Here is a 26,009-nt window from a genome sequence, read left to right on the forward strand (position 1 = left end):
CCACAACTTGGTTGAATATGGCCTAAAGATTCTGTAAGTGCAAAGATTTCTCCTTGCACAACACAATATGTTCTCTTTCTCTTTTGGTGCACCCATAAATCTGTTTTGTGATTCCTCCAATCCTCCAGAGCAGATTTGTGGGCTGCATGTGAGGGAGGGGGAAATTCAGTTGCGCTAGCAGTATTTCTTGTGTGCACTGAACTATTTTGTTGAATATTGCCCTTTGATAGATTGGAATTGATGAGAGAGGTAGTTTGAGAAGAGAGTGTAGATAATATAGTTAAAGAAAGTCATTTGGGGCTCTGGTCTTCCACTAGTAGATCTGGATACACTACTGACCTTGAGGAGAAGTTGTGTTAGAAACACTACCATATGATAAAAAAAAAGAATTGGATCCCAAAAGGCAAGTTCTAGTCCTGAAAAATATGTGAGATTGCTGATTTAGGACAAGACATTAAGATGTATGTAGAGAAATGGGGTCAGTGGCAAAAGAAATTGTGTATAAATGCAAAGCAGGGAATAAACTGAGATGAGAAAACAGATGCTACTAGAAAGAGAGGTTTAAATGTAAGGATGAGAAATGGCATTTTTTAGAGGAAAGCAACAGAGAGAGCAGAAGGCTGGAGGAGAAGGGTGACATCAGATAAAAGTGATGAAAGTAACAGTTGCATTCAAAACTGATTGAAGTGGAATGAGAAGACAGGCAAGAGAGCCATTGCAGTGGTCAGCACCAATAGCATTTGTCTTTTACCAAGGCTAAATAAGTTGTTGCAATTTGCTTCTGATGGAGGTAGGTCAACAGAATGTCAAAACTAAAGAACTGACAATTGCTTTTGTTCCATTTAATAGAGATTGGTTAATAATGCAAAGTTACCTAACAACCATCTGCTTGCATCAGACACTAATAATTCAATTGGCTATGAAGAGTTGAAGAAGTTGAAGGATCTTCTGCAGCAACGAGACAATGAAATCAGTATCCTTGTCAACGAAACTGAGATAGTCACCAGTTTTCAAGTAAAATGGCCACTAATTTTACATGTCAATTCAAAAATGCAATGTGACTAAAGTGTGTGTGTGTGTGAGAGAGAGAGAGAGAGCGAGCTGTAGTATTGACCTGGCTTTCCATAGTGAACTACTCACACGTAAGCATCCTAGCTAGGGAAAAGGCTGATACAGGTTCCCCCTGAAGTTGCCCAATGTTTCCATGTCAAGCAGCACTAGACAATCACCTCCCTTAATTTAAGACAGAACTTCATCTCCCCACCATCACCACCATTCCACCTGCCACAGGGATGAGGCAGCACTGCCTGACTCTCTTCCTCTGACCAGAGGTGTGTTTGCAGGTATAGGTAATATTCTCGGGAACAGAGATAAATCCCAATCCCTGTAAGAGGTGAGCATTCTCCTTAACTATGCTTGGCTATGTCAGGGACAGTCCACCTATCCACCTTATATTATTGCTATTATCCTTGTTCATTTTTCTCGCAGGCACCCTGATTGCAGAGGATTTCTATAGCCCTTTGTCATACCATTCTAGGGACCATCTCAGACCATCCTATACATGTGCTTGAGAACAACATAACAGCGTTCTGTATATTCTAGCTACTGTAATAACCAGCTCCAGATATGATGAGTTAACTAAGTTATTTCCCACCTAAATATGCATGGACCTTATTTTCCATGAATCAATAATTTGCCTTCCAGTTAAATTTGTATGATTGCATAATTACACAACAATCTCAGAAGGCAATGTCCCCTCCTGTTTCCTACCCCACTGATCCATTTTACACCTTCAGAAGCAAATACGAATGATTTCTGACCCCAGAACAGGTCATCTGACTACAACCCACATCATCACTAGACAGCTTAGCCAATGGTCAGGAATGATGAGAATTGTAGTTCAACATCATCTCGGGGCCCAAGGTTGAAAAACCCTGCCTTAGGCCTAGAGAAAGAGACAAATAGGGCCACATGTAAATCCATGCCCAATGAAACTATTTAAAGGCAGTGAGCCCTCATTGCACCTGTATAACAGGGGCAGAGGAAGGGGGGTGCGGTGGGTGCAGGCTGCCCTGGGTGTCACCACTGGGGGGTGACAAAATGCCAGGCGGCACTCACTGCAGGGCCTCCTGGGAGAGACGTGGTGGCTTGGGCACACACAGGCTCTGTGCTGCCCAAACGGTCCGCCCGCTGCCTCCCCCCACCCCAGCTGTAGGGCGGCTGAGTGGGAGGAGGCAGGCAGACTCCGGAGGCCCTGCGGTGGGCCCTGCCCCTATGGGCGGCTCGCCCCACCCCTGGGCGCGCCACCCCAGGCGCCTGAGCAGCTTCCTCCATCGCTGCCATATAATATGGCTGAAAGAGGAGAATCCATTTGGTACCACCCGTTGGGGGTAGTACATGCGGGCAGTGCCATTCACTGACCCCAGCAGGATGGTTTATAGCTTCCCTCCCCGGCACCAATTCAAATCAGGCTGGTTTGGGGAGTTTCCTGAACATCTGCAGCCACTCAGGCAGATGCTCTACATCCTCAGTGGGGCCTAGTCCTGATGTTGAATGCCTCTCAGAGCAACAGCCTCTTAGAGACAGCTGCTTCTACAAGGGGACAGAGGGCCTGATGTTAGCCTGTACCGTTCCCTACTCACCACCTCTTCCTCCTGCTCCTGCTGCTGCCTTCAGTTGGGCTGAGTGGCAATCTAGCCACTATTTCCATTCCACCTGCACTCTCACAGTGGCAGGGGACTCCCAGAACCACAAGAGTATGCATGTCCTCACCAGAACGGGGCAGAAGCTGGGAGAGACTGACAGCTATTTGTTCCTGTCCCATAAACTCCCCCTCACACAGGTAATGCTGCAGGCCAGGGGAGCCTCTTTCTGAAAGGAGACACATTGGTATTTCAGCTGGGTTAGACATAATGTTTGTATTTCATTGTCTGAGTGAGTTCTTCAACTAAATTCCATAACAAATGTTTGCTACACCTTTTTTACCAGACTCCAAGGTTTACTCTTATTGCCTGCTCTGAAGCAGGCTAGTTTAATCTCCTGGATGTAAAAGCTTTAGTGTGTTGCTTAGTCCTGACCTAGATCCAGGTTTCTGGGAACCTTATGTGAAGCACTTTCTTAAAAATAATAATAATGGAAAATAGCAATGCTATATAAAGCACTATTTATTGCCATTCAAAAAGTTGAATTTCCTGTAATTGTTATTTTTAGTCAAATGAAATGTTGCTGAACTGTGGATTTAGAGTAAATGTAAATTTTTATTAAACCTAAGATTCAATATATATAAAATTTAGCTTTTGAAATAGTGCTGTGCATTCTATAAATTCATAGTAAATATATACATAGCTGTAGTTTTAGTAAGGTATAGAAAATATAATTACTGTATTCTAGTTTTTGGTTATTTGAAAGAACTGCAGGCAGATAACAGCATTTTATTTTTGAACTGGGGCAAAAAAAACTATTCTGGGTTAAAATCAGATCTGGTTTAAAAGTCCATTTATATAACATGAACCACATTTTATATGATGTTGTTTAATATTTAGATATGTTTTACAGTCAGAAGAATCACTGCATGGTTAAGCTGGATAGGTCAAACTGTATCCCACCACTGTAAAACCTGAATATAATAAATGTTATTAAAATATTGAAGAGTTGTCAAAACTGAAATTTGGCATGGTATATCTACATGACGTGACACGCTCTGATTAATTTTCAGACTGATGCATTGAGGAACTGCTGAGATAATGTGTTTAAAATTGTTTACCTTTGTGCCCCCTCCCTCCATTTGTGACCATTCTTTGCCCTGGCATAACATATCACCAAGTTTTTTCTTGACCTCTTTTAACACTCTTCCTGTTCTGGCTAAAATCTATTTTGTCTTTATGGAGATTTTTTTCTTTTAAATCAGCTTTCCACCTGGCTGCCGGCCAACAGCAGAAGCAATGATGGTACCATAGGGCTATTCTCTCAGCTCTGCTGAGAGACCAGCTTCATGGATAGCTCATTTCGTAGAGCATGAGTCTCTGAATCTAAGGGTTGTTGGTTTGAGCCCCATGTTGGGCAAAAGATAGGTTGGACTAGATAATGCTTGTGGTCCTTTTCAGCTCTATGACTCTATGATTCCTCCTCTCCCTTCGTTGTTTCCATTCAAGCTCATCATTTTACAAGCTTCATAACTTGAACTGGCATTTCAGTTTTTCGTGGTTCTCTTACTTCCCCATCCCACTTTTCCTTTTGTGTACAATCTTTTAGATTGTAAGTGTGTAGACATGGACTGTCTTGTTTGTTAGTGATACTATGTAAGCTGCTCCATGAGTCTATTAGGCTGAAGTGCAGAGTAAATTGGCTGAAGAAAACAATGGAAAAGTAAAAGGTATCCTAGTTGTACCCTACTTTCCAATGAAGATTGGGACTGGTGGTAGTGCGTGAAACTTATTTGACTTTTGGAGGGGGGCTTAGTCAATTTAAATTGATTTAAGGTAGTCTGGGGGCTTTTTTAACAAGTTTCTTATTTTTAAAGTACTTTAAAGGTAAAGCCTCTGAGAGGCTAGGAAATGTTCCTGCCATACACTTCTTAACACAGCCAGAAGAATGTCCTGGAAATGATGCAGTGGGGGTCCAACTCCCCCCCAACCCCCCAACACCCCAAAACATTCTGTTGGTTGAAAGTTCAGATCAGCCATGGTAAATAAGTTAAGTTCCCCTATTAAGCAAACAATTTAAGTAAGGACAAGTCATGCTGCAGTGCATGGTCAGTCTAAGCCACTTCCTTCAACAATGACTGTCAGAAGCCTGAGAAGGAAGTTGTGGCTGCCAAGTAAGGTGGAGAAGTGTTTTGTGCATAAGCGTGGCATTTGTGAGGATTTGCAAGTGTGTTAAGGCCTTTATCTATCTGTGTTTGGAGGGTTTGCAGGGTTCTGGGCAGCTGGTTCCAACACTGTTCAACTGTGGTTTGTGTCAAACCAACCATAGTTAATGTTAACCAGTTTGTCACTTCAGACTGCAGTTATGTAGAAGTGAAAACTTCTGTATAGGAGGGGGAGAAGGGAGAGAGAAGTACACAGACTCAAGGCTTGCCTAGGCTAATTCATGCCACACTAAACTGTGCTTTCACATAACATCCGAATGCAATTTGTGTGAGTCTATAGAATTTATTTGCTGGCTATTTGATGCAGAGATTATGCCTGGTGCTTTGTCTTGCAGTTTCTGTGCTTTTTGGTATATATGAGTCACTTTGTTAGTGGCTTAACACTTCTCTTGAATATTTGAACTTCTGTATGATGGTATATTTTGTGCATGCTATACAACTTGGAATATGTTTAGCATATATACCCTGGACATGGCTAGCCTGTTGGGGACTTAGGTTTGATTCTGGTGTAGCTCTGTAAGCTGCCTGGGTGGGATTCCATCTGGGAACCATATGTAAAGCTCTGTGTGCTCTTTGAAAGGTGAGCAGGGTATATGTTGAAATAAATAAAAGTAAAAGATAAAATAAATAATGCTTTTTGCTTTTAATATATAATCAACAGACCTCTTATTCTAAGAAGAGTGTTTATGGTTGTCTCAAATTTGCTTCAGAAATTTTCCTTAAAATGAACTTTAGATATTTTAGTAAATATGTTAAAGAAGGAAAAAAAGAAAGCGCAAGATGCTCTTCTCCAACTCAGTGCTTCTCCCAAGGAGATCGCAACCTCAGAAAGTGAGATGTTTTCTGTCACTTTGGAAAGTAGATCCAGTTTACTTCACAGGAACACAGGTTAGTGGCTTCAGACTATTCTCCAGTGTTTAATTACTATGTGCCATCTCTTGAGGTGCTGTACTTACGTGTAGAATATAATAAAGGCTGACTGTAGTATTTCTGCATCATGTCTCTACTCTTTTGCTTCTACTTCATATATGCAGAAAGGTTTGTTTGTCCAGCCAATTAAGTGTCATAAGTAGCTTTTACTCGGTGGAAAATGTGATTAAGAAATGGCTATCAAGTCCTGGAACAGTGCCTGGATTAATTAATAGTCTGGAGAGCCAATAAACTGAAACAGGCAGATGCCCTGTGTTTGAGCGGTTTCTGAGTCTGGGAAATTGGTCAGTTGCCTGTTCTGGATGGGGTTGCAGTCCCTCTGAAGGAACAGGTATGTAGCTTGTGGGTACTCATTGATCCAGCATTGTCACTGGAAGCTTAAGTGTCCTCAGCTTCTAGGAGTACTTTTTACCAGCTCTGGCTGGTAAGCCAGCTACAACCATTCCCCAACAGGGATAGCTTTGGAACAGTAGTTCATGCATTGGTAACCTCTAGACTTGATTGCTGTAATGTTATTTAATTGGGGCTGCCTTTGAATTTTGTCAGAAACACGCAGCTAGTGTAAAACACTACTGCACAGTTTGCTCTCTGGGGCAAGCAGTTGACAACATGTGACACCTCTGTCCCACAGACTGCAAATTAGTTGCTGAATTAGTTTCAAGGTTTCACTCCTGGTGTATAAAGACTGGGCTATCTGGGAAGCCAGCTCTCCTTATACATTCCAACCTGTTGACTTGGATCTCTGGATGAAGATCCATTGATGATGCCACAAGTGTCTGTGGTGAATCAAGCAGAGATTTGACCATACGCTTTAAACATTGTGGCATCCATTCTGTGGAATTCCCTTCACCTAGAAGTGAAGCAAACCCCAGTGTTATGTTTTTGTCATTTGTTGAAAACTTGGTCTTTTTTATCTCTGTAGTTTTTAATTTCTTGTTTATTATGCTTTAGTGCTGCTTGATTATCTGCATTATGTTTCATATGCTATTTATGTACACCACTCTGCAGTTTTCTGGATTTAGAAATTCTGAAATCAGTCAGTCTTACTGTGAGATTTAATAAATCAAATTACACTTAGGGAGGCTATTCATTATATGGCTTACATTATTGATGGTAGGAGTGGGGAGCTGTCAGTCTGCTGGCCGAATGTAGCCTCCTCATTTGGCCTGCAAGGCCATTTTGGGGAAGCTGTGCCCACTCACCTAACACCTGAAATCATACATGATGTCAGGGGTAGGTAAGAGATTTAATTCCCTGTAGAAAAAATGTGAACATCGTCAAGGTAGAGATACTACTATTTAATTTAAAAAAAGGTATAAAACATCCTTTCTCTTAGTTAAATGTCATGATTTCTTTGAACAAATTTTGTGTTAAGTGAAATGAAATCTGATGATATGAATGGTTCACTACAGATCTTTCTTACAGAACAGGCATTTAAGCAGTCTGATAGGCCAGTTAAATTTTGGGGAGGAGGGCAGGAACTAAATCCTTCCTTTGTTATACTGAAGTGAAGGAAAGCTTGAATACTAAATGTCAATACTGAAAAAGAAGACCATATTGTTCTTTTTAAAATAGCAGCGGTCTCAGTGTGTTTATGTTGTTTGAACATGTGTTCTAAATAGTCACCTGCAACTATTCAGTGCTCTAGAAGTCCCCACATGACTCACTCCATCCTTTTAACCATTTGAGATTCCAAAAAACAAACAAAAGCAAAAGCAAACCATGAGTGCTGAAAGGCATCTGAGATCGAAGTTTTCATTCAAACAACTTCCCACCATCAATAACGCTTCAGGTTTTATAAAAACCACTATCAAGTGTTAGATGAGGAATAAACAGCTGATCAAAAATAAACGGAGTTGGGTCCATAGGGCTCCTAAGACAAATGGAAGAGTCGTACCTTTGACATTACAATTTCAGAAGTTGTAGTCAGTTCTAAGCAGAATGACAAAAAAATGTACTGTGAAGAAGAAAAAGAGAAGAGGGGGCAATTTAAATGATGAAACTTGACCTTGTTGTTTTTTTTTTTTTTACTAACATTAGGAAAAGTGGTTAATAAGTAATCTCAAAAAGGATTAATATTTAATATGCAATGACAGTTTGAGAGGTAGAGCAACAGAACGGAAGAGCCTACTAATATTGAGTGGCAACGGGAGGGTGGGAGAGAACGCCCATAGCCTTACCAGTAGGAGATGCAAGATAGCTAAAGAGTGTGGTAACAATGCTTTAGATACGTAAATAAAGTCAGTATGCTACATAAAGCTAAACCTTCTGAAAGTGTGGGTTGCAACCCACACAGATGGGTCCCAGAATATTTCGGGGATTGTGCTTTTTTCATTTAGTGTAATGGAAGGTGTCCCAAAGGTCATTTAATTCAACCTCTTGTCATTGCAGGAAACTGGGAAGATCCAGCTCTGATGAAAGATTAAAGCATGGCTTAATGCAAATGAGCAAGCATGTGGGTTCCCAGAGAGGAGATTGTAGCTGCTCCTCCCTGGCCAATGTGCTGTTGCACTGCACTAAGCTAAGTCATGGGTGTCATCTGGATTTGAGTTTGTTCTATGGCTTAGAGCTCATGGTTTGTCTGGGAGAGCTAAATGATTATCTCAGACACAGATAGCATGCGAACCCAAACCATAGCTTAGCTCAGCACAGCAGCAAAATGATCAGGGAAAAGAAAAGCTACTGCAATCTCCTCTCTGCAAACAACACAATTCAAACAAACACAATTCAAAGTGTTGGTGCTGACCTTTAAAGCCATAAATGGCCACGGCCCAGTATACTTGAAGGAGTGTCTCCACCCCCATTGTTCAGCCTGGACACTGAGGTCCAGCTTCGAGGGCCTTTGGTGGTTCCCTCCTTGCGAGAAGTGAGGTTACAGGGAACCAGACAGAGGGCCTTCTCGGTAGTGGCGCCCACCCTGTGGAACGCCCTCCCATCAGATGTCGAGGAAACAAACAACTACCTGGCTTTTAGAAGACATCTGAAGGCAGCCCTGTTTAGGGAAGCTTTTAATGTCTGATGTTTTATTGTATTTTTAATATTTTGTTGGAAGCCGCCCAAAGTGGCTGTGAAAACCCAGCCAGATGGGCAGGGTATAAATAAATTATTATTATTATTATTATTATTATTATTATTATTATTGACAACAACAACAACAACGAGACTGAGTTTAAAATGCAAGAACCAAATTTAAGTTCATTTTGATACTACTTGAATTAGGGTCATGAGACTAAAGCTGCAAAATTCCTAAACACTAAGAAGTGAACCTCATTAGATGTAGTAGGAATTACATTTGAATAAACATGTACAGGAGTGCTCTGTTAACATTTGAAAATTGAATACCTGAAGAAAAAAATTAATATCTGTTCTAACGACTCTATAGTGCTATGTTAAATCTTGCTTGTCAGGCCTAGTCTGCCTTGGAATCCTCTCATGTTCCAATATCAGTAGATGTCTTGGGTTTGATAAAATGAGTAGCTTGAGTCTGAGCCAGTGGTATAGAACTCACAAGTAGACGTATGATATTAAAGCAAGGGTGTTTTCCCCCATATAAATATTTTTCACATTTCACTTACTTTATGATTCCAGTTTATAATCAAGAAGAGATTTCCTATATGTTATTAAACTGCTATGTCATTTCTTTTCATTTTGTGGCATGCAATATTTTCATTTGTTCCTGTAGGAAGTGTGAAATTTAATTGCCAGAAGGTGCTTTTTTCATAATTACGGCTTTCAGATTAGTGATATAAACCGTTGTGAAGAACCTGCAACTTAGAGCCATGTAAGAATTCTGTAAGAGTTCTTCGGGATCATTTGGATGGAATGGCCTAGGAAAGAGTAGGTTTAATAACTGTTCTTTATACAGTCAAAGGAGATAATCAAAGGAGGTAAACAAAGTATGAAAATGAACATAAAAATAAAATGGACAATATTAGTTAAAATAGCTTCAACACAATTCAAGACTAAAACAAACATTTGAAAATGGGACATATTTTTGTGGTAACAATAAGATTAAACAGCAACTGAATCAAAGGCTTTTTTTAAAAAAAGAGTCTTCAAGTTAGATTTAACTTCCAAGAGCAGGGTGTTCCCCATAACAAGAGCCACAGAGCAGGTTTGGGGCAGCTCAGACCCATGGGCCAAATGGGGCCCTTCAAGCCTGTCTAGTCCTCAATACTCTCCCAATTTTTTGCCTCCTCCCCTCTCCCCAGGCCCAAAACCTCCCTGGGTCCTTTTGCTACTGCAATGTGTCCTTGAATTGTGATCATGTCTCCTTGCTTGTCTGGAAAGAGACTGGTGATGTGTGTGTTGATGCCTGTATGGCTGGAATGTAGCCTGCTGTACAAAGGTAAGAGTCACATCCATTGCACTATCCACTTTTGCCTCTGGCTTGCAGTCTCCAGAAGGTTTCCCACAATGCAATGCAGCCTCCAGAGTGCAAAAAGGCTCTCTATCGCTGCCACAGGGAAAGCCCTATTGTGTATTGCCACCAACTGTACCTCAGAAGTCAGTTGCATGTGCAAGAGGACAACATCACTTGAGCTTAAAGGACAGACAGATTCTCAGAGGAGGAGATGGGTTTTCAAGTAGCTATTTAGGGCTGATGATTAGCACCTTGAATTGAACTTGGAAAGGAATCAGCAGTCCAGTCTTGTCTTGCAAACCCAACGTCAACAGTAGATGGACACGCAGAACCCAGAGACTGCTGAACTGCATAGGAAGATGGATTACCTAATTTTGTAAAAAGTGGACAACTTCAATATCTTATTTTTATTTAGAGATAAAAGCATATGCTTGCCATCTTCTGTCTAGTCTGTCCGGCAAGCTTCTGGCAACATATATGAAACTCACAGATCGTTACAAATATAAACTTGTAGAAATATAAAATTTTAAATGCCTTTATAATGTATACCTGTCAAGCAAGTGAAAGCTGACTGGTCTGACTGGAATGAAGAGAAGTCCTTTGTGTTCTAATCAATTCTTTCTTGGGCAAATAAAAGAGAGATCTGTTGCAGATTTAATTTGTAGTGTTCTCTTTTCCACTTAGTTAATTCTCTTCATTATCTTTCTTATCTATTTCCAATTGACTTATAAAAAGAGAGTCTGGCTGAAGCAGGAAAAGTAGAATTAACTCACAGACTCCATTTGATGGCAAAAACCTCCTGGAACAAAGAATTAAAAACACTGGAGACAGCCTTATCCAGATGAGTTGAATGTGTTATTCTGGAATCCAACAAGAAGGCTGGAAAAACATGACCTTCAAATCTTAGAACACATTCAGTAAGATCTGACTACACATCTTGATCAGAAATAAATACACAGAGGAGGTCAGACAAAGCAGCCAATAGCAACCTTTCCAACATCCATAAAACACTAGACCACCTAACTTCATCATCTGTTGACTTTGGCCACTGAATGTTATTATCTGCCTTGTTTTTTTTATTTTAAAAAATAGTTTGACTCTCTTAATTTCACTTCTCTGTTAATGGTTGTGTGTGTGTGTAATAGTCACTATTTTTTATGAACAGATAATCTGAACTAGGGAACAAGGGTGCTCTCTTGTTTTGTGGCCTGAGATTTTCTCTCTCTCAATCTCAAGATGTCCTTTTAGCAGCAACAGATACCTGGATGATGCTTTATGAGCTAGATTTGATCCTTCCTTCTTGCAGAATATGTTAGTGGCATTTGCTGCAGTTGAACTCATGGTAAATTTTGATATTAGCTCAATAGTAGAAGAAAAGCCACAACTTAAAACTCCACACAGCAAGAATTTAGCTGGCAGAAATGTAAAGGATGAAGAAAGGCAGTGTGGTTAATGATCTAACTTGAGTGGATTCCTTTTTATCAGAAATCACACATTTTTAATTGGCACAGTATCACAAATAAAGACACAGATGCCAATAGTGTGAAAATAAAAAGGTTGTTAAAGATATGCAGCTGGTGTTCATTTCAACAGTTCTCAAAACAATCCATTATTATACCATTTTTATAGGATTAATTCCAATGATGTCAAATAAACACAATCAGCATCTGCTGGTCCTGCTGGAGACCACATTCCCCAAACTGATCTCTGACTAGGACTTAGCTGAGCTAGAGAAAGACTGCTGCTTCTTGGCTTTCTTGTTGGAAGCCAATGCCCAATCTTAGGTTCTTGCTTCAGAGCCCACCTAGACATAGCAACAAGGAGGAAAAGGATTGCTGCCCAACAGTCGCAGCTCTGGGGAAAGAACGAGCAAGCCTCAAATTGAACTAGCAAGCTCAGTGTGTGTGTGTGTGTGTGTGTGTGTGTTACTGTTTTTACTATTCCTCTGGGAGCCGTCCGGAGTGGCTGGGGAAACCCAGCCAGATGGGTGGGGTATAAATAATAAACTTTTATTGTTGTTGTTGTGAATGTGAATAGGGGGCCCTACCTGGAGTCTATTGCCCTGAATCCACAGAAACCTGGAACCAGCCTTGATTCCAAATGATGGGGCTGATTGCAGTTGTAGTCCAAAAGATCTGAAAGATGCAAGGTGGTTAAAGGTTGATTTACTTAATCTGTCAGAGTCTCCCAAGTTTCCATTGTAGAAGTTTCCTTATGTAAGACATGGCTGATGGTTGCTTGTTGTCTACATTTTTCCTACCGTTCACCCATATGTTTTTGACAGGATGTGGATTCATTTTGAGAACTGTTACACTGTGTGTGAAAGAAAGAATGACTTGTTCAACACCCAGTGAACTCCATAGCTGAACAAAGACTTATGATTTATTAGAAACTTCACAAATGGGTTCCATAGAGCAGAATTCTTAAACCTTGGGCCCCCAGACATTGGTCTACAACCTGCATCATCCCTATCCAGCTTATCCAATGTTTAGGGATGGTGGGAGTGGGAGTCCTTCAACATCTGGGGACCCAAGGTTGAGGTAGACAACTAGTACAAAACCTATGGACCTTAATAGTATAGGCATGCCTAAAGAAAAAGATTACTACTGATTTCATTGATTACTAAGTAGTTCCTCTTCTCTGTGCTGTGTTGCTTTTACAGTGAGCATCATGTCCTGAAATGATCTCCTCCTTAATCCTGAGAGGGGGAGGGCTTGTCCTAGATCTTTATTAGATGTTTGTACTGATTTAAGAGTGTTTTTTGGTATTGGCTGATTTAAAAGTTCTGCTGCATAGTAAAAGGAACCTGTTGAAATCAGTGGCAAATCCCCAGTTAATTAAAAAAAATCATCCAAAGGCTATTTAAAAACAACCTACTAATTATAATTTCCGTGCGCTGCTCTGGTTCGCCAGAAGTGGCTTAGTCATTCTGGCCACATGACCCGGAAGCTGTATGCCGGCTCCCTCAGCCAATAAAGCGAGATGGGCACCGCAACCCCAGAGTCGTCTGCGACTGGACCTACTGTGTCTTGTATCACAGATAAATAATCATTATGATACGCTGTTTCTTTTGCAGAAGAAAATAATTGAGGTTTTAATAAACATTACTGTCTAGAATTCTCAGATATGAACAAAGATTGAACATAAAACTCTAGAGCTGTTTCATGAAATGAACTTTAAGGCTATATTGAAGGACTTTATCTTTTTGATGCAAGTTGTTTAGTTAATTCTTATGTTTCATTTGGAATTCTTTTTTGTGTGAAGATTTTAGCATTCCTTTGTTTTTAATAGATGTTCTTTAGACTAAAAATTATTGGGAATGAGTTTATAGAGTTGTGTGTGCATATCTCCTGTTTTGCAGAGGCTTCCCTCATTAAGGCTGACTGCAGATAGAATATTCCCAAACTTCTGATCATGGTTTTCATGTACCATCATGGTCTCTCCTCCCCTCTCCTTGGTGAATATTACCCTCCCTAACTAAGATTGCCCTCATGAACAGAATTTTAAAGCAGAGTTTTGAAGTGGGATATTAAAAGCCCTGCAATTCCTTGCTACTAGGAAACAACAATAAAACAAAAAACGTGGTAGGATGGAAAAGAAGCTGGAAGCAAAACTTAACTGTCATTACAGACTAGATTTTAAAACCAGAAGTGGAATGTCCAAGGTTTCTGTTGGGAATATAAATGTTTCTTTGAATGTGGAAATACTGAAAAGGGATGTCGGGGTTGGGGTTTTCTATGCAGACATCCCATTCTGTTTAAGCAGGTTTATTTAATTAACTAGATTCTGGTGCAGAATTGTTTACAGCTGTAGGATCTATCGCAGCAGGCTGCATGTTGAAATAGGATAGTATGACTAGTAGTTTCCATAATGTATCATAACTTTTTATCTTAGTAGAAATTGGTGACTTAAAAGTATCAGACAACTATGCAGGTGCTTGAATATAATTGCCACATTTTATTAGCAAGGCTTTAGGACTTCTAGCAAAAAAATATGGCAGTTTGTATGCTTTTTTCTTGTAGGAAGAGATGTATAAAGGTGTCTTCAAAGTGGATGCTTGTCCAAGCAGGTTGCCAAAAGAGCCTCGGGAGCAGCTTTATTTAGTACAGTACTTCTTCCTTGCAGATGCAGGGTAACTTAGGCACCAAAGCAGTCATTCACACATGCTTTTTTCCAGCATTAATGTAAATCTTTATCTTAGGGATAGTTCAGACATTAGTGAGCTAGAGATTTGTGTTTGCCAAGACTGTAACCATCAGGCAAACTGCACATATGACTCATGGCATAAATATTTACATAGTTACATATGTGTGTGTTTTCTGTTGTCGTTCACCTCAAATAGGTGAAGAGGAACATACCGTCTTTTCTGTGTATAAGACTAGGTTCTTTTCCTAAAAAATAATGTCAAAAATTAGGGGGCGTCTTATGCACAGATAGTGTCTCCCCCCCCCATTTTCTTAAATCTGAGTCCCCCAAAATAGGGGCTGCCTTATACATGGGGGCATCTTATAGACAGAAAAATATGGTAGATATCAGATATATGTAGATGGATCTTAATGACCACATGTTAGGGTGTACAGTGGAAGGTGCACAGTCATAATGCCCCATAATTTTTTTGCCCTAATGCCCCATAAATAATTTTAGAGAATTATTATGAGAATGGTCCCTTGGAAACGGTAATATGTGACATGGGTCTAAATGTCTGAAAATTAGTATATGTGTGTGTGGGGGAATGTTATTCAGTCTTGAAATATTGTAACTTTAGGGGCTGTAGATACAAGCCACTTAATATTCTAAGTCCACAGAAAATCTGCAATACATTTTAAGAGCTGTAATACCTTAATAGCTTTTGTTTGGGAACCTGATTTGCATATATTAACAATGGACATGGACAATAGCTAGAGTAGAAGACACTTGTTTGTGCAAGGAAAAGCTTGAACTAACACTGTTGTAGTCCTCCCTGTGCAGACCCTCCATTCATGTGTCACAACCTACACCACTCTCTAGAGTTCCCTGGCTCTCAGGGTTTTCTTTTTCTTCTAGAGATGCAAGTGGTATAAGAAGAGGGTGCAAGCTAGCTTTTTCTCAATTTTAGTTTCTCTCAGTTTCTCATGTTTTGAATCTTAAATTTAGTTCTCCCAATTTCCACATCAGTCTGTGGTTTTGTTTTTTTTAAAAAGTTCTCATGTCTTACTATGTCATCTAATATATAATTTTTTTTACACAGTTATGTCTAATGTTTTTGGAATCACTTCCCCCTCATATAATGTAAAGGTAAAGGTAAAGGTACCCCTGCCCGTACGGGCCAGTCTTGACAGACTCTGGGGTTGTGCGCCCATCTCACTTAAGAGGCCAGGGGCCAGCGCTGTCCGGAGACACTTCCGGGTCACGTGGCCAGTGTGACATCACTGCTCTGGCAAGCCAGAGCCGCACACGGAAACGCCGTTTACCTTCCCGCTGGTAAGCGGTCGCTATTTATCTACTTGCACCCGGAGGTGCTTTCGAACTGCTAGGTTGGCAGGCGCTGGGACCGAGCAGCAGGAGCGCACCCCGCCGCAGGGATTCGAACCGCCGACCTTTCGATCGGCAAGTCCTAGGCACTGAGGCTTTAACCCACAGCGCCACCTGCGTCCCACCTCATATAATGTACTTCTTTGCAATTTATAGTGCCATTTCCCTAAAATAATGCACTTTCCCCTTATATACACTTTTTGTACATATTTTTGTTTTGAGAACCACATCACTAAATTATTGAGACATACTACCCTCAACACTTACATTTTAGCACAGTGATCTAAGGATCATAGTGTTAAGCTGTCAGTTTCTAATGTAAATTCTGAAGAAACAGTTTGGAATTGCACAACAAATTATAAAAGGTAAACAGCAGTCCATCTTTATTTGCTGTTCTCCATCAGCACACTTAAAATTTCTTTTCTTTCTTTGAAATAAATGTAATGAAGAAAATTAGTGAAGTGTCTTTGAAACTTAATCAAGATCGCATTTCCAAACTCATTAAGTGTCATTGCTTCTTGGGAACATTAAGATTTCTAAATTAGATTAAAGCTCCCATTTTAAGCCTGAGAGGATTTGAAATGTTGCTTTTAAATCTAGATTAATTGCTACAATCCGCTTTAGTTGCGTCATTCCCATATAGTCTTGTGTTCTCTGTAATAGGCATTTGTACCTAAGGCGAATAATCAGGCATGGTTAATGAAATACCATGAATGTTTGTGAAAGATTAATAGAATTTCAGAAAACATTTCTTTTATATTTCGACCAACCTGTCTGTGTAAATAATGTTAAGTGGCTGTGGTAAAGATTAGTAAGAAATCTTCCTGCTCGTGTGGTGAGCTTTTTCCTATGTTGTGTGATTTACAGAGTGAAATTCACTCCTTAAAGAAAGCCTCATAAAATGTCTATCCACCAATGAATTTTTAGAGGAAATTGATGTTGTTAGTATTGGATACTGTCATTTTCAAACACTCCACTAAACACCAGTGTCTTATTGCAGGAGTTCATTTTAATGTAGTGACACACTACCTCAGCTTTGGACATAAATTTCCAGGAAAATATACCCCCTTTCTTTCTTAATATTTTTATTATTTAAGAAACGAATGCAAACATTAAAATAATAACAATAACAGAAAACTGTGTATGTGTGTGTTGACATGTATCTGAAATGAAAACATATTGGCATTCAAAGTGAATGAAATAAATTGCAAATGAAAAAAAAATTATATTATATGAATGCTATAAACCAAAAAGTTTTTCCGAGGTGTCGAATGTTAGATACATCCAGAAATAAATTTTACAGAGTTCCTAATAATGCATGTGGGAAAATATTTCCTTGTTGCGTTAATATATTATGAACACAGTCCATTTTTCAAAATACTCTCTTGATTTTAACATCTTTTCTCCAAGCTTGTATGATGAAAATGCCAGTTCGCACCATTATAGCACATCAGTAATTTTCTGGATATGTTGTACTTGCCAGTTCTCATGGCCATTTGTAGCATGACAAAGCTACCACGAATTGACTGTGCCCTACAGTTTTGCTAAAGTGAAGCGGTTTGGAGTATTCAAAGATACAGAAATTGCCAGATATGACATTGTGGTTAAGCCAAGTTTTTGAAGCCTTTTTAGGACTTGCTGAATTGTAAACTCATTCTACGATGAAGCAACTGCACAACTGTTTTCCCTGTACAAGAAGAGCATAAAAAGTCAACTCATAGTGATTCTGCAGTACCAAATATGGTTGTGGGAATCATTACGAAGACATTTTCAGTTAGCTTTTTTAGCCACGAAGTGCATTATTTTCTAACAGAAGTCATGGTGCATATAGTATAATAGAAACAGAGATACTTCCCCAGCCTTTCTTAACTTACATATTCTCTCCAACACAAGCATCAGTGTTGGGAGAATGTTTGGAAACCTGTGATAATGTGAAAGGAATGTGTGAACTCAAGTTCGTTGCATTTGCACTGAATATATATTGTATATTACTATGGACTCTAAAAAAAACCCCCAACTTCTTTTAGAAGGCGTGTTTTCTTATTTCTCTGCAAATGTTGCTATCTTATAAAGGGATGCTCATATAATGTTGTAACCAGATGAAAGCTAACCTTTTGCTTCAAGCTCATTAGTCCTATGCCAGATTCCGTAGGCACAATGAATCATGATAATTATACATGGGTGAGAGCATTTCATAGCTGTTTAAGGATGGGTTGTTTGCAACAGTGTGAATCTAGGACATAAAAAGAATTGTCTATAGCATTTGGAATCCATTTACCTTGGACAGTGCACCAAAGACTTCATTTTTCGTTCCTCCAAGGGAAAAGATGACTCCTCATCAAAACAAATTAAAGCTGGTCAAAGGAAACTTTTAAAGAAATGAATTGAAAGCATTTGAGGCTGGAAGAAAAAGCAGCTAAAGAGTTACACCACTGTTTCATACACTATAGCCCTTAGACAACATGATCCCCAAAAGAACATTTCAGATAACTTCTAAGCCTTGAGGTTCATTTTGAGTTGTAGCTTCCTGAAGACTGCTTTGACCCCCTATGCAAAATATTTCCTGCCCTTCTTTCTCCTGTTTCCATGAAACAGCACTTTGGAATAGTTCTTTCTTTATATCTTAATCACTGATATAGAGATTAAATGCAAGGTGTCCCTTCAGGAAGACCAATATAAACCATGGCGGTACCAGTAGGGCAGGCATGGCCAAACATGTTGTGGCTTTGAATCTTACCTTGCCTACCAGTCTGAGCATTAAAGTGTCGGAATCTCCGCTACGACTGAGCTACTCCTCCGGTCGAGCCTTCAGAATCTCCTCCAACGATGATTAACGACCTGAGCCTTTGATAAGGCTCCAGGCACGTTGCCCATTCAGCAAAGTATCAAAGCAGCAGAAGAGACAAGAAGTTTGAGCTACATTGCTAGGTTTTATTTCTAACTACACAGACAGAAAAGAAATATACATTCTCTCTCTGGGAAAACAGAGAGCAACTGGAAAACAAAGGAACAGGAAACCAGTAACATCACATCCGTCTCCTGTCTTCCATGAGACTTCCAACAGTCTGGAATCTCTGGAATGCAAAACAGAATCTTGTGACTCCAAGCACTGCACAGTGGCATAAACAGAAAGCAACATAAAGATTATGGCAGAATCCATACTCTTGAGTTCAAGCTCTTCATCCAATAATAGCCAGGACAATTTCCTTGTGGGGCACTATATACTGGTGCTGGTGTGCTGTGATTGGGTGCTGAATTACACCACATCCTGTGCTCTTTTATCATGGTGATGTGGGCAGGATGGAATTTTATGAGTGGGTGGGGTATTGCAGCAAGTCTGGAGTGTCACCTTAGTCCGAAGGAGTATAAGATATGGTATGAGTGTGCTCTTTCCCCTGCCTTGCCTATGTCTTGCTTTCTACTTCATCCCATTTAACCATCCCACTAGTGTATCTTTACCAGTGAAACAGCCCCACTGGCAGGGTGTTCCACCAACAGCTGTCATGGCTTTATCGTATCTAGCATCCCACTGATACAGTACACCTTCTGCCGAATCCTATGACACCTCAGCAAGCTTTATAACACATTGTTTCCCTGCACTGGCACTAATTCTAAATTTCCAGTTCTTTAGGCTGCTGAGATTGCCAGGAAGGGCTGTAATAGAGCATAAAACACCACTGTATTAAGATAAATATATTCAAATTTATTACACATAGCCCTGAGAAGTAAAGACAGAAGGCCTATGATTGATCATTCCACACAAAATATGAATCCATCACATTAGCAGAACTGGTCCAGGTGGATTTTAAAAAATGGCTGGAAGATGAGAACTCATATAGTTCAGAATAAACAGCGATGATGTGGAAAAGGTGTCTTACATTAATCTTATCTCAGCGGAGAAGTATATTTATAGATGAAGCAAGACTTGCTAGACTCAAAGCTAGAGGCAGTGGGGGTAGACACTCTAATGTGCTATTGGCAAAAATAGAGAATTGTTCCTGTTAGCTGGTGGTTAGTAAGAGTAGGTTTCAAGTGTCTGAAATGCAGACTTCCAGATCATTGTTTGAGGAATGGACACCTTAGAAGAACTATTTTGTGTCTGTCTTCTTTGTTCCTTTCTGCTGTATGCCACGATGTTTAGCATTAAACATGGCAGTCAAAGTTCTTTTTCATGTTTGTTTGGTTGCCCTTACACTTACACCTTATGTTTGTTTGGTTGCCCTTACACCACTTGTCCTCCAGCTATCTCCAGATCTATTTTACTTATGTGGTGCTCCCCAGTAAATCATGGGGCTAATTGAGCTCCACGGTGCTGGATAGGACACTTGGGTACAATTTCTTAATGGCCCACTGCACCTCACCGTTCCATAGTGGGACTAGGAACTCAGGGACTAGAAGAATTGCCAGCATTGGCTACTGGAAAATCTCCCAGAGTATTCAGGAATCCATTGGTTCTCATGAGTCTCCAGGATCAGACCATCTTAATAGGTCTCCCACCCCTGCAGGTTATTACTATTGTGTAGTATTGCTATTAGTAATAATCTTAGGATTCATTATGTTAATCGTATTTCTCATACATTCCAACAGAATGCCACCTGCTGCCCGTGAAGAGCTTTTAGGTTAGATAAGACCAGGAAGACTCAATAAAGGGAATACTGTGTAGGGAGAGACAGAAGACAAAAATACACTGGGGGACTTAAGAAGTGCAAAGTATTCTGTGTTAATTACATAACAATATTTTGAATTACTTCTGTACTGATGCTAGTTCTACAGGTTTCTGGTATGCAGGGGCATTGATACATTTGAGCTGCAACCACAACATTTCTCAGAGGGGGGGGGGAGTACTATGATACTTTAAAGACTTGGAAATGTCATTGGTTTGTGAATGCATTAACCTACTTCATTGGTTTTCAACCAGTGTCTTCCTCAGATGCACCCCTGCAGGAATTTAACTGTGCTGGCAGAGGAGCAATTCCTATTGTCTCACCTTGGGTGCCTTGAATGATGGTCAGGGGTACTGTGGGCAACACTGGCCTCTGTCCCTCTTTCCTTTCCTCCCTCCCTCTGATGCCTTATCACGTCTCTGCCTTCCAAAGGCTTGCACAGCTATTTGTTGCAGCAGGCCTGGCTACAAATTCCCCAGATGAATGCTGCCTCTGGGGCTGGCCAGGGGGTGCTTCCCAGGCCCCTGTGGGGCAGTGGGAAGAGGCACCTCTCTTGGGGGGCTGGGGGGAGAGACGAGGGGCAGCAGAAGCGACTGCCCAGAAGACTCCCAAGGAGAGGGGAGAAGAGAGGAGGTTGAGGGAACACTCCACAAAGGAGGGTGTTGGGGAAAAGATGAGAGGCTGCCAGCTTGGGTGGCAAGGGGTGACATAACTGGGCTCCTGAGCCCCACAGGGGTACCACAGAAAGAAGATAGTTGGTTAAGGGAGCCATGGACCCAAAAAGGCTGAAAACCTCTGGTCTACTTCATCAGATATAGAAAAGAGAAGGTTGTGGTGTTGAACTAGAATTTACTGGGGGAACAAGGTGAGGCAATAGGAATTGCTCCTCTGCCAGCACAGTTAAATTCCTGCAGGGGTGCATCTGTGGAAGCAGATGGCTGCTTCAGAATGCTTAAACTATAAAAAAATTGATTTAGTCTTTTTGCTTGCACCAAGTAAAATAACTTTTCTTCTGAAATGTATGTCCTAGAGCAAAGTAGCATAACTTAAAATAAGTTTCAAGAGAGGAAAGAAAAAACTTACTTTTAATGAGCAATCTTTATTGTAAACTGAGCAGTAATAGATATATCCAGTTTGTGAGTTCTAGAAAAAGCGTGATTTCTGACACAGGGAAAAAGAATACTTCTTATTTATTTAGATGTGGTGGCACCAATGGGTGGGGCTCAAAAGTTCTTGTGGCTTTGACTACAGATTTTACTTGGTATCCACTCCCATTTGCCTCTGCCAAACCTGCCATGCTTCTGTCCAGCTCCATTTTTCTCCCTGTACCTACTAATTTAAGGGCTTTCTGTTAGTATGTGTATGCATTTAATGAAGTCACAGCTGGAAACTGTCAAGTGGTCCGGCAGTTCATTCTTGTGCATGTTTATGCAGAATTAAGTCCCTGTGTGTTTACTGGGGTTTCCTCCTAGGAAAGTGTGCAGTGGGCTGGGACTGGAGAGCAGGAGGGATCCATATCTGGATTTTGCCATTAGCCTGGAGAACTTGGACCATTGAGTAGCTACATGGCATCCCCCCAGGAATAACATCCTTGTGTGTCTTGCGTTTTTAATTTGTAAACTGGATGATGAAGCCCCACCCCCCACTCTCCCTTTCATAAGGACAGTTGGCTGGATCAGACCAAGGGCCCATCTAGTCCAGCATCCTGTTCTCACAGTGGCCAACACAGTGGGCTACCATCAAGCAGGAGTTGAGCGCAAGAGCACGCAGCCCTCCTGTGGTTTCCAGCAGTTGGTATTCAGAAGGGCTGCCTCCAACTTTGGAGCAAAGAGCATAGCCATTGTGTCTAATAGCCATTGACAGTTGATGAATTTGTGTAATCCTCTTTTAAGGCAATCCAAGTGGGTGGCCATCACTGCCTCCTGTGGGTTCCATAGTTTAAGTATGCATTACATAACAAGTACTTTCTTTTATCTGTCGTGAATCTTCCAACATTCAGCTTCATTGGATGTCTATGAGTTCTAGTGTTATGAGAGTGGGAGACAAACTTTTCTCTGTTTACTTTCTCCACGCCACGTATAACTTTATCACCAATGTGAGCCAGACTGAGAGACAAGAATTTTCTGAAAAGCAGGATAAAAATGCAATTAAATAAATTTATAAATTTGAACTAGCCAAGTCCTTCCTACATCGTGATGATGCTTAGTTCAGTTATCTCCAAAGAACTGTAGTTCTAACCACACTTACCTAGAAGTAAATTCCATTTCGCTGAGTGGGATTTAATTCCAGTTTATTGTATTTTGGACTAGGGTGTGTTTTCTTTGGCACATGTTTTAGCATTCCTTTAATTTAATTTAATCGGAAAATTTCTATACTGCCCTTCAGCTCAAATGGTTTCCAGGGCAAATTACAAACAAAATACAAAAAAGCAAATGAAGTCGGTACAATAGATCAGAATACGACAATATCACAATAAAAACCAGCAATCAAGAGCTGCAGTTAAAACAAGTTCAGACTCAGTATGTTATGACTTAAAAGGCCTGAGCACAGTAACAAGAGGCCTGAGTATGCTATTGCTTTATATGTTAATGGGACAGGGCTATACACACAAGCCCCACGCCCAACATCCTTGTGCCCCTCTCCACAGTCCCTGACCATCTATGTGTTGCATGGGGAAAGTATGCAGGGGGCTTCTACTTATATTCACTTGAACCTTTATCTGATCAAAGACTCTGAGGAAGCAGAGGCCCTGATGACACAGAGGAGTCTGATTATATTCAAGCAAATGCAAGCAGAATCCTGCTGAAGACCTTACCCACAAGCATGGAAACTAAGGAGCATGAGATGCTTGTGAAGACAGTGGGGGACAGGGCTTGTGTTCTACCTCTGATCCCTAGCCAGTGATCAGGGTTGATGGAAGTTCTAATCCAAGAACATGTAGAAGGCATGTTGTTGGCTATTCCCAGATTAGATAATTGCTATTAGTTACGAAGCATGAAAGCAATGGGGGATGGCTATTACTTGATGTCACCCTTGTAGTCTTGACAAAGAGTCTGACCATGATGGAAACAGAATGCTAAACTAGATGGAACTTGGTTTAATCCAGAAAGGCTGGATGTTACATTCAGTTGGTTGGGGGTGCTTTTGTAACAATAGTGATGTTAAAGGGTCATTCTGTGGTTATGAACTACATTAGAACGGTGATTGCATAAAAGCTGCCTAATTCATCTCTTCATGTGACCCAATGCATCTCAGTGATTAGTTGTGCTTGTGATTATGCTAAAATAATAAAACTCTTATGTCATAATGATTGTGTGTGTGAGTGAGAGAGAGCGCATTAATTGCATGAAATCATTCTGTGGATGTTTGTGAAATGATTCCTACATGTGTATATAATTAAGCTTAGCTCTTATTGGGTGAAATGGACACAATAAGAAGGCTAGTGCAAAGCCTGTTCTCTGTTTAAAATACCACCAGAGCCTATGCTGAGGACTTAACATGGGATTTAAGTAGTGCTTAGGCCTTGTGCCTTGCCCTTTGCATTTAGTTTCATTGTGAAGTGTTTTGGAAGTTAGCCTCATAAAATGTGGTTAGCTTGTTTTAAAAGTTCCTTACTGCCTCCCTCTAAAATTATAATCACATGTGAACAGTTTAAATCTAATGGTGTTAAAAGTGACATTATGGTGCCAAAGATTCATTCAGCTCATTTAATCTGGGCACCCACCTTTTCCTTTGAGGGTTTGTGTTTTTCTCAAAGGCTCCATGTTCTTCAGTATAACACTGCAGGGGTACAATGAACTGCCTTGTTTTATGCATTTTCCATTTTTGAAGTAGAGCCCAGTGAAGGTATCCAGATGTATTACACATGCTCTTTGCAAAGAAGCTCGATGAAGCTTACAGCAGGGGAGTATTACTGCTGGGTTCTCCCCCTTTTAACGTCTTGATTTTTCTTGGTTCATTGTTCTTCAGCTCTGAAAATTTACTATTTTCTATTCTGAGCAGATGGGGATGATAATATCAGCAAAATCCTTGCGGAGAACCAGTGAATTATGGCTACATGCAAACATTTCTAGTACTTTTTGTTTTACTACAAAGCAACTTCAAATAAATCGTCTTCGGCTTGGCTTGAAAAGTGTCTGCCTATGGTTTTTTGTTTTGTTTTTATTTGATTGGAAGTGGAAAAGTTTATGGAACTGAGCAGTACAGTCCTATGCATATTTACTTGAGTCCCACTGAGTTCAATGGGACTACTTCCATCTTAAGTGTGCACAGTGTTGTTGCTGCAGTAATTTAATAACAGCTATTGATGGACTTAAACAGCAATCCAGAGTCTTCCTACTCCAGAGCAATCCTGTTGACTGGATTTCTGTGTGCATGGTTAACAGAAGACCTAGCACCATATATGCTTCCCATTGTAGATAATGGTTATTTGCATACAAGGTATTTACATTGAAGCAGTTACCTTGCTATTATTAGTCCACCTAGGACTCTGAATGTTGCTGTTAAATCTTGTGGAGACAACATTGATGGATTTCTTCACATTTCCTCAAGCTACCAGATATACCTAGCCCCCTGCTAACACTCTCACTTTCACTTCTTGTCCACTCTAGCAGATTATTACGCTGTGTATGGCGTTTCCAATAACTAGATCAAGAGCTAATTTATGAGATCAAATTTACTAACATTTTGACTGCTAAATTAGCAGATGATCAGATGACTATTAAGTAGAAAACAAAAGCAGAGTTTCACATCAATGGCAAGGCAGGACCGTAAGCAAAGGCCCTTCTAGTTTGCTGACTTTGGAACAAAGAAAGCTGCTGTATACCAAGTCAGACTGACAAATCCATTTAGCTCAGTATTGTCTACACTGACTGGTAGCTGCTGTCCAGGGTTTCAGACAAGGAGTCTTCCGCAACCTTACTTAGTGACCCTGGGAATTGAACCTGGTACTTTTTGGCATTCAAAGCAGATACACTATCCCTGAGCTATGCCACTTCCTCTAACTTCCAGGTTTTATCATTAGCCATGTTGGGCCTCATAGAGAACTAGACTACCTTGCTACTGGATTTCCATACAGCATTTGTTCTTAGAAGAAGTGGTATGGATGTGAAACTCCTGTAATATAGGAGATCTTCAGCTGTCCCATCAAGAGACAATTCTGCTGTCTTTCTGCAATCACTTAAATCTTGTAAAACAATTCTTTATTCTACAGGACAAAGCCTTTCTTCCTGAATCATGGTGGTATTAATCTTTCCATCCATTTAATTGTACTTAAGATTGATCAGGCCTCAATCCTCTAGGCAGGGTTGTCCCCTTCTACAAATAGGTTGGTGAAATAACAGCTACCTTCTACAATGATTCCTACGCCCAATTCTCCCCTAATGTGATTGATGTTTGATAGCAAGGTAGTTGATTTCATAAACATAAAAGACAGTGGAAAGAACGTTTCAACACCCCGTGCAACTCTACTGTAACTGGAAACACTGTATTTTAGCTCCCTTTAGGGCCTTGAAGATTATTAACAGTATTTATTGTCGCTACAGTGTAATGGTTGGCAGCTGGGATGCAATTTAACATCATCTGGCAACTTAATAGGAAAACCTCCGTTTTTCTTCCTTATTTCTATTAGTACCACCACCGAGTGTAGTTCTGGTGCACATTCCTATATACAGAC

At 40.4% G+C, this 26,009-nt stretch overlaps 1 protein-coding gene across 2 annotated transcripts in view; it reads left to right on the forward strand.

Annotated features, from left to right (window-relative positions):
• KIF6 (kinesin family member 6) overlaps window positions 1–26,009 on the forward strand; it is a 152,564-nt gene that overhangs the window by 50,658 nt on the left and 75,897 nt on the right. For both annotated transcript variants that reach the window (XM_079969227.1, XM_079969228.1), the window contains 2 exons: window positions 850–973; window positions 5,603–5,755. In XM_079969227.1, the coding sequence (XP_079825353.1) occupies window positions 850–973; window positions 5,603–5,755 (277 nt within the window). The remainder of the gene's footprint in view (window positions 1–849; window positions 974–5,602; window positions 5,756–26,009) is intronic.

Source organism: Podarcis cretensis (genome assembly GCF_951804945.1).
Source record: "Podarcis cretensis genome assembly, chromosome: 3".
Lineage (NCBI taxonomy): Eukaryota > Metazoa > Chordata > Lepidosauria > Squamata > Lacertidae > Podarcis > Podarcis cretensis.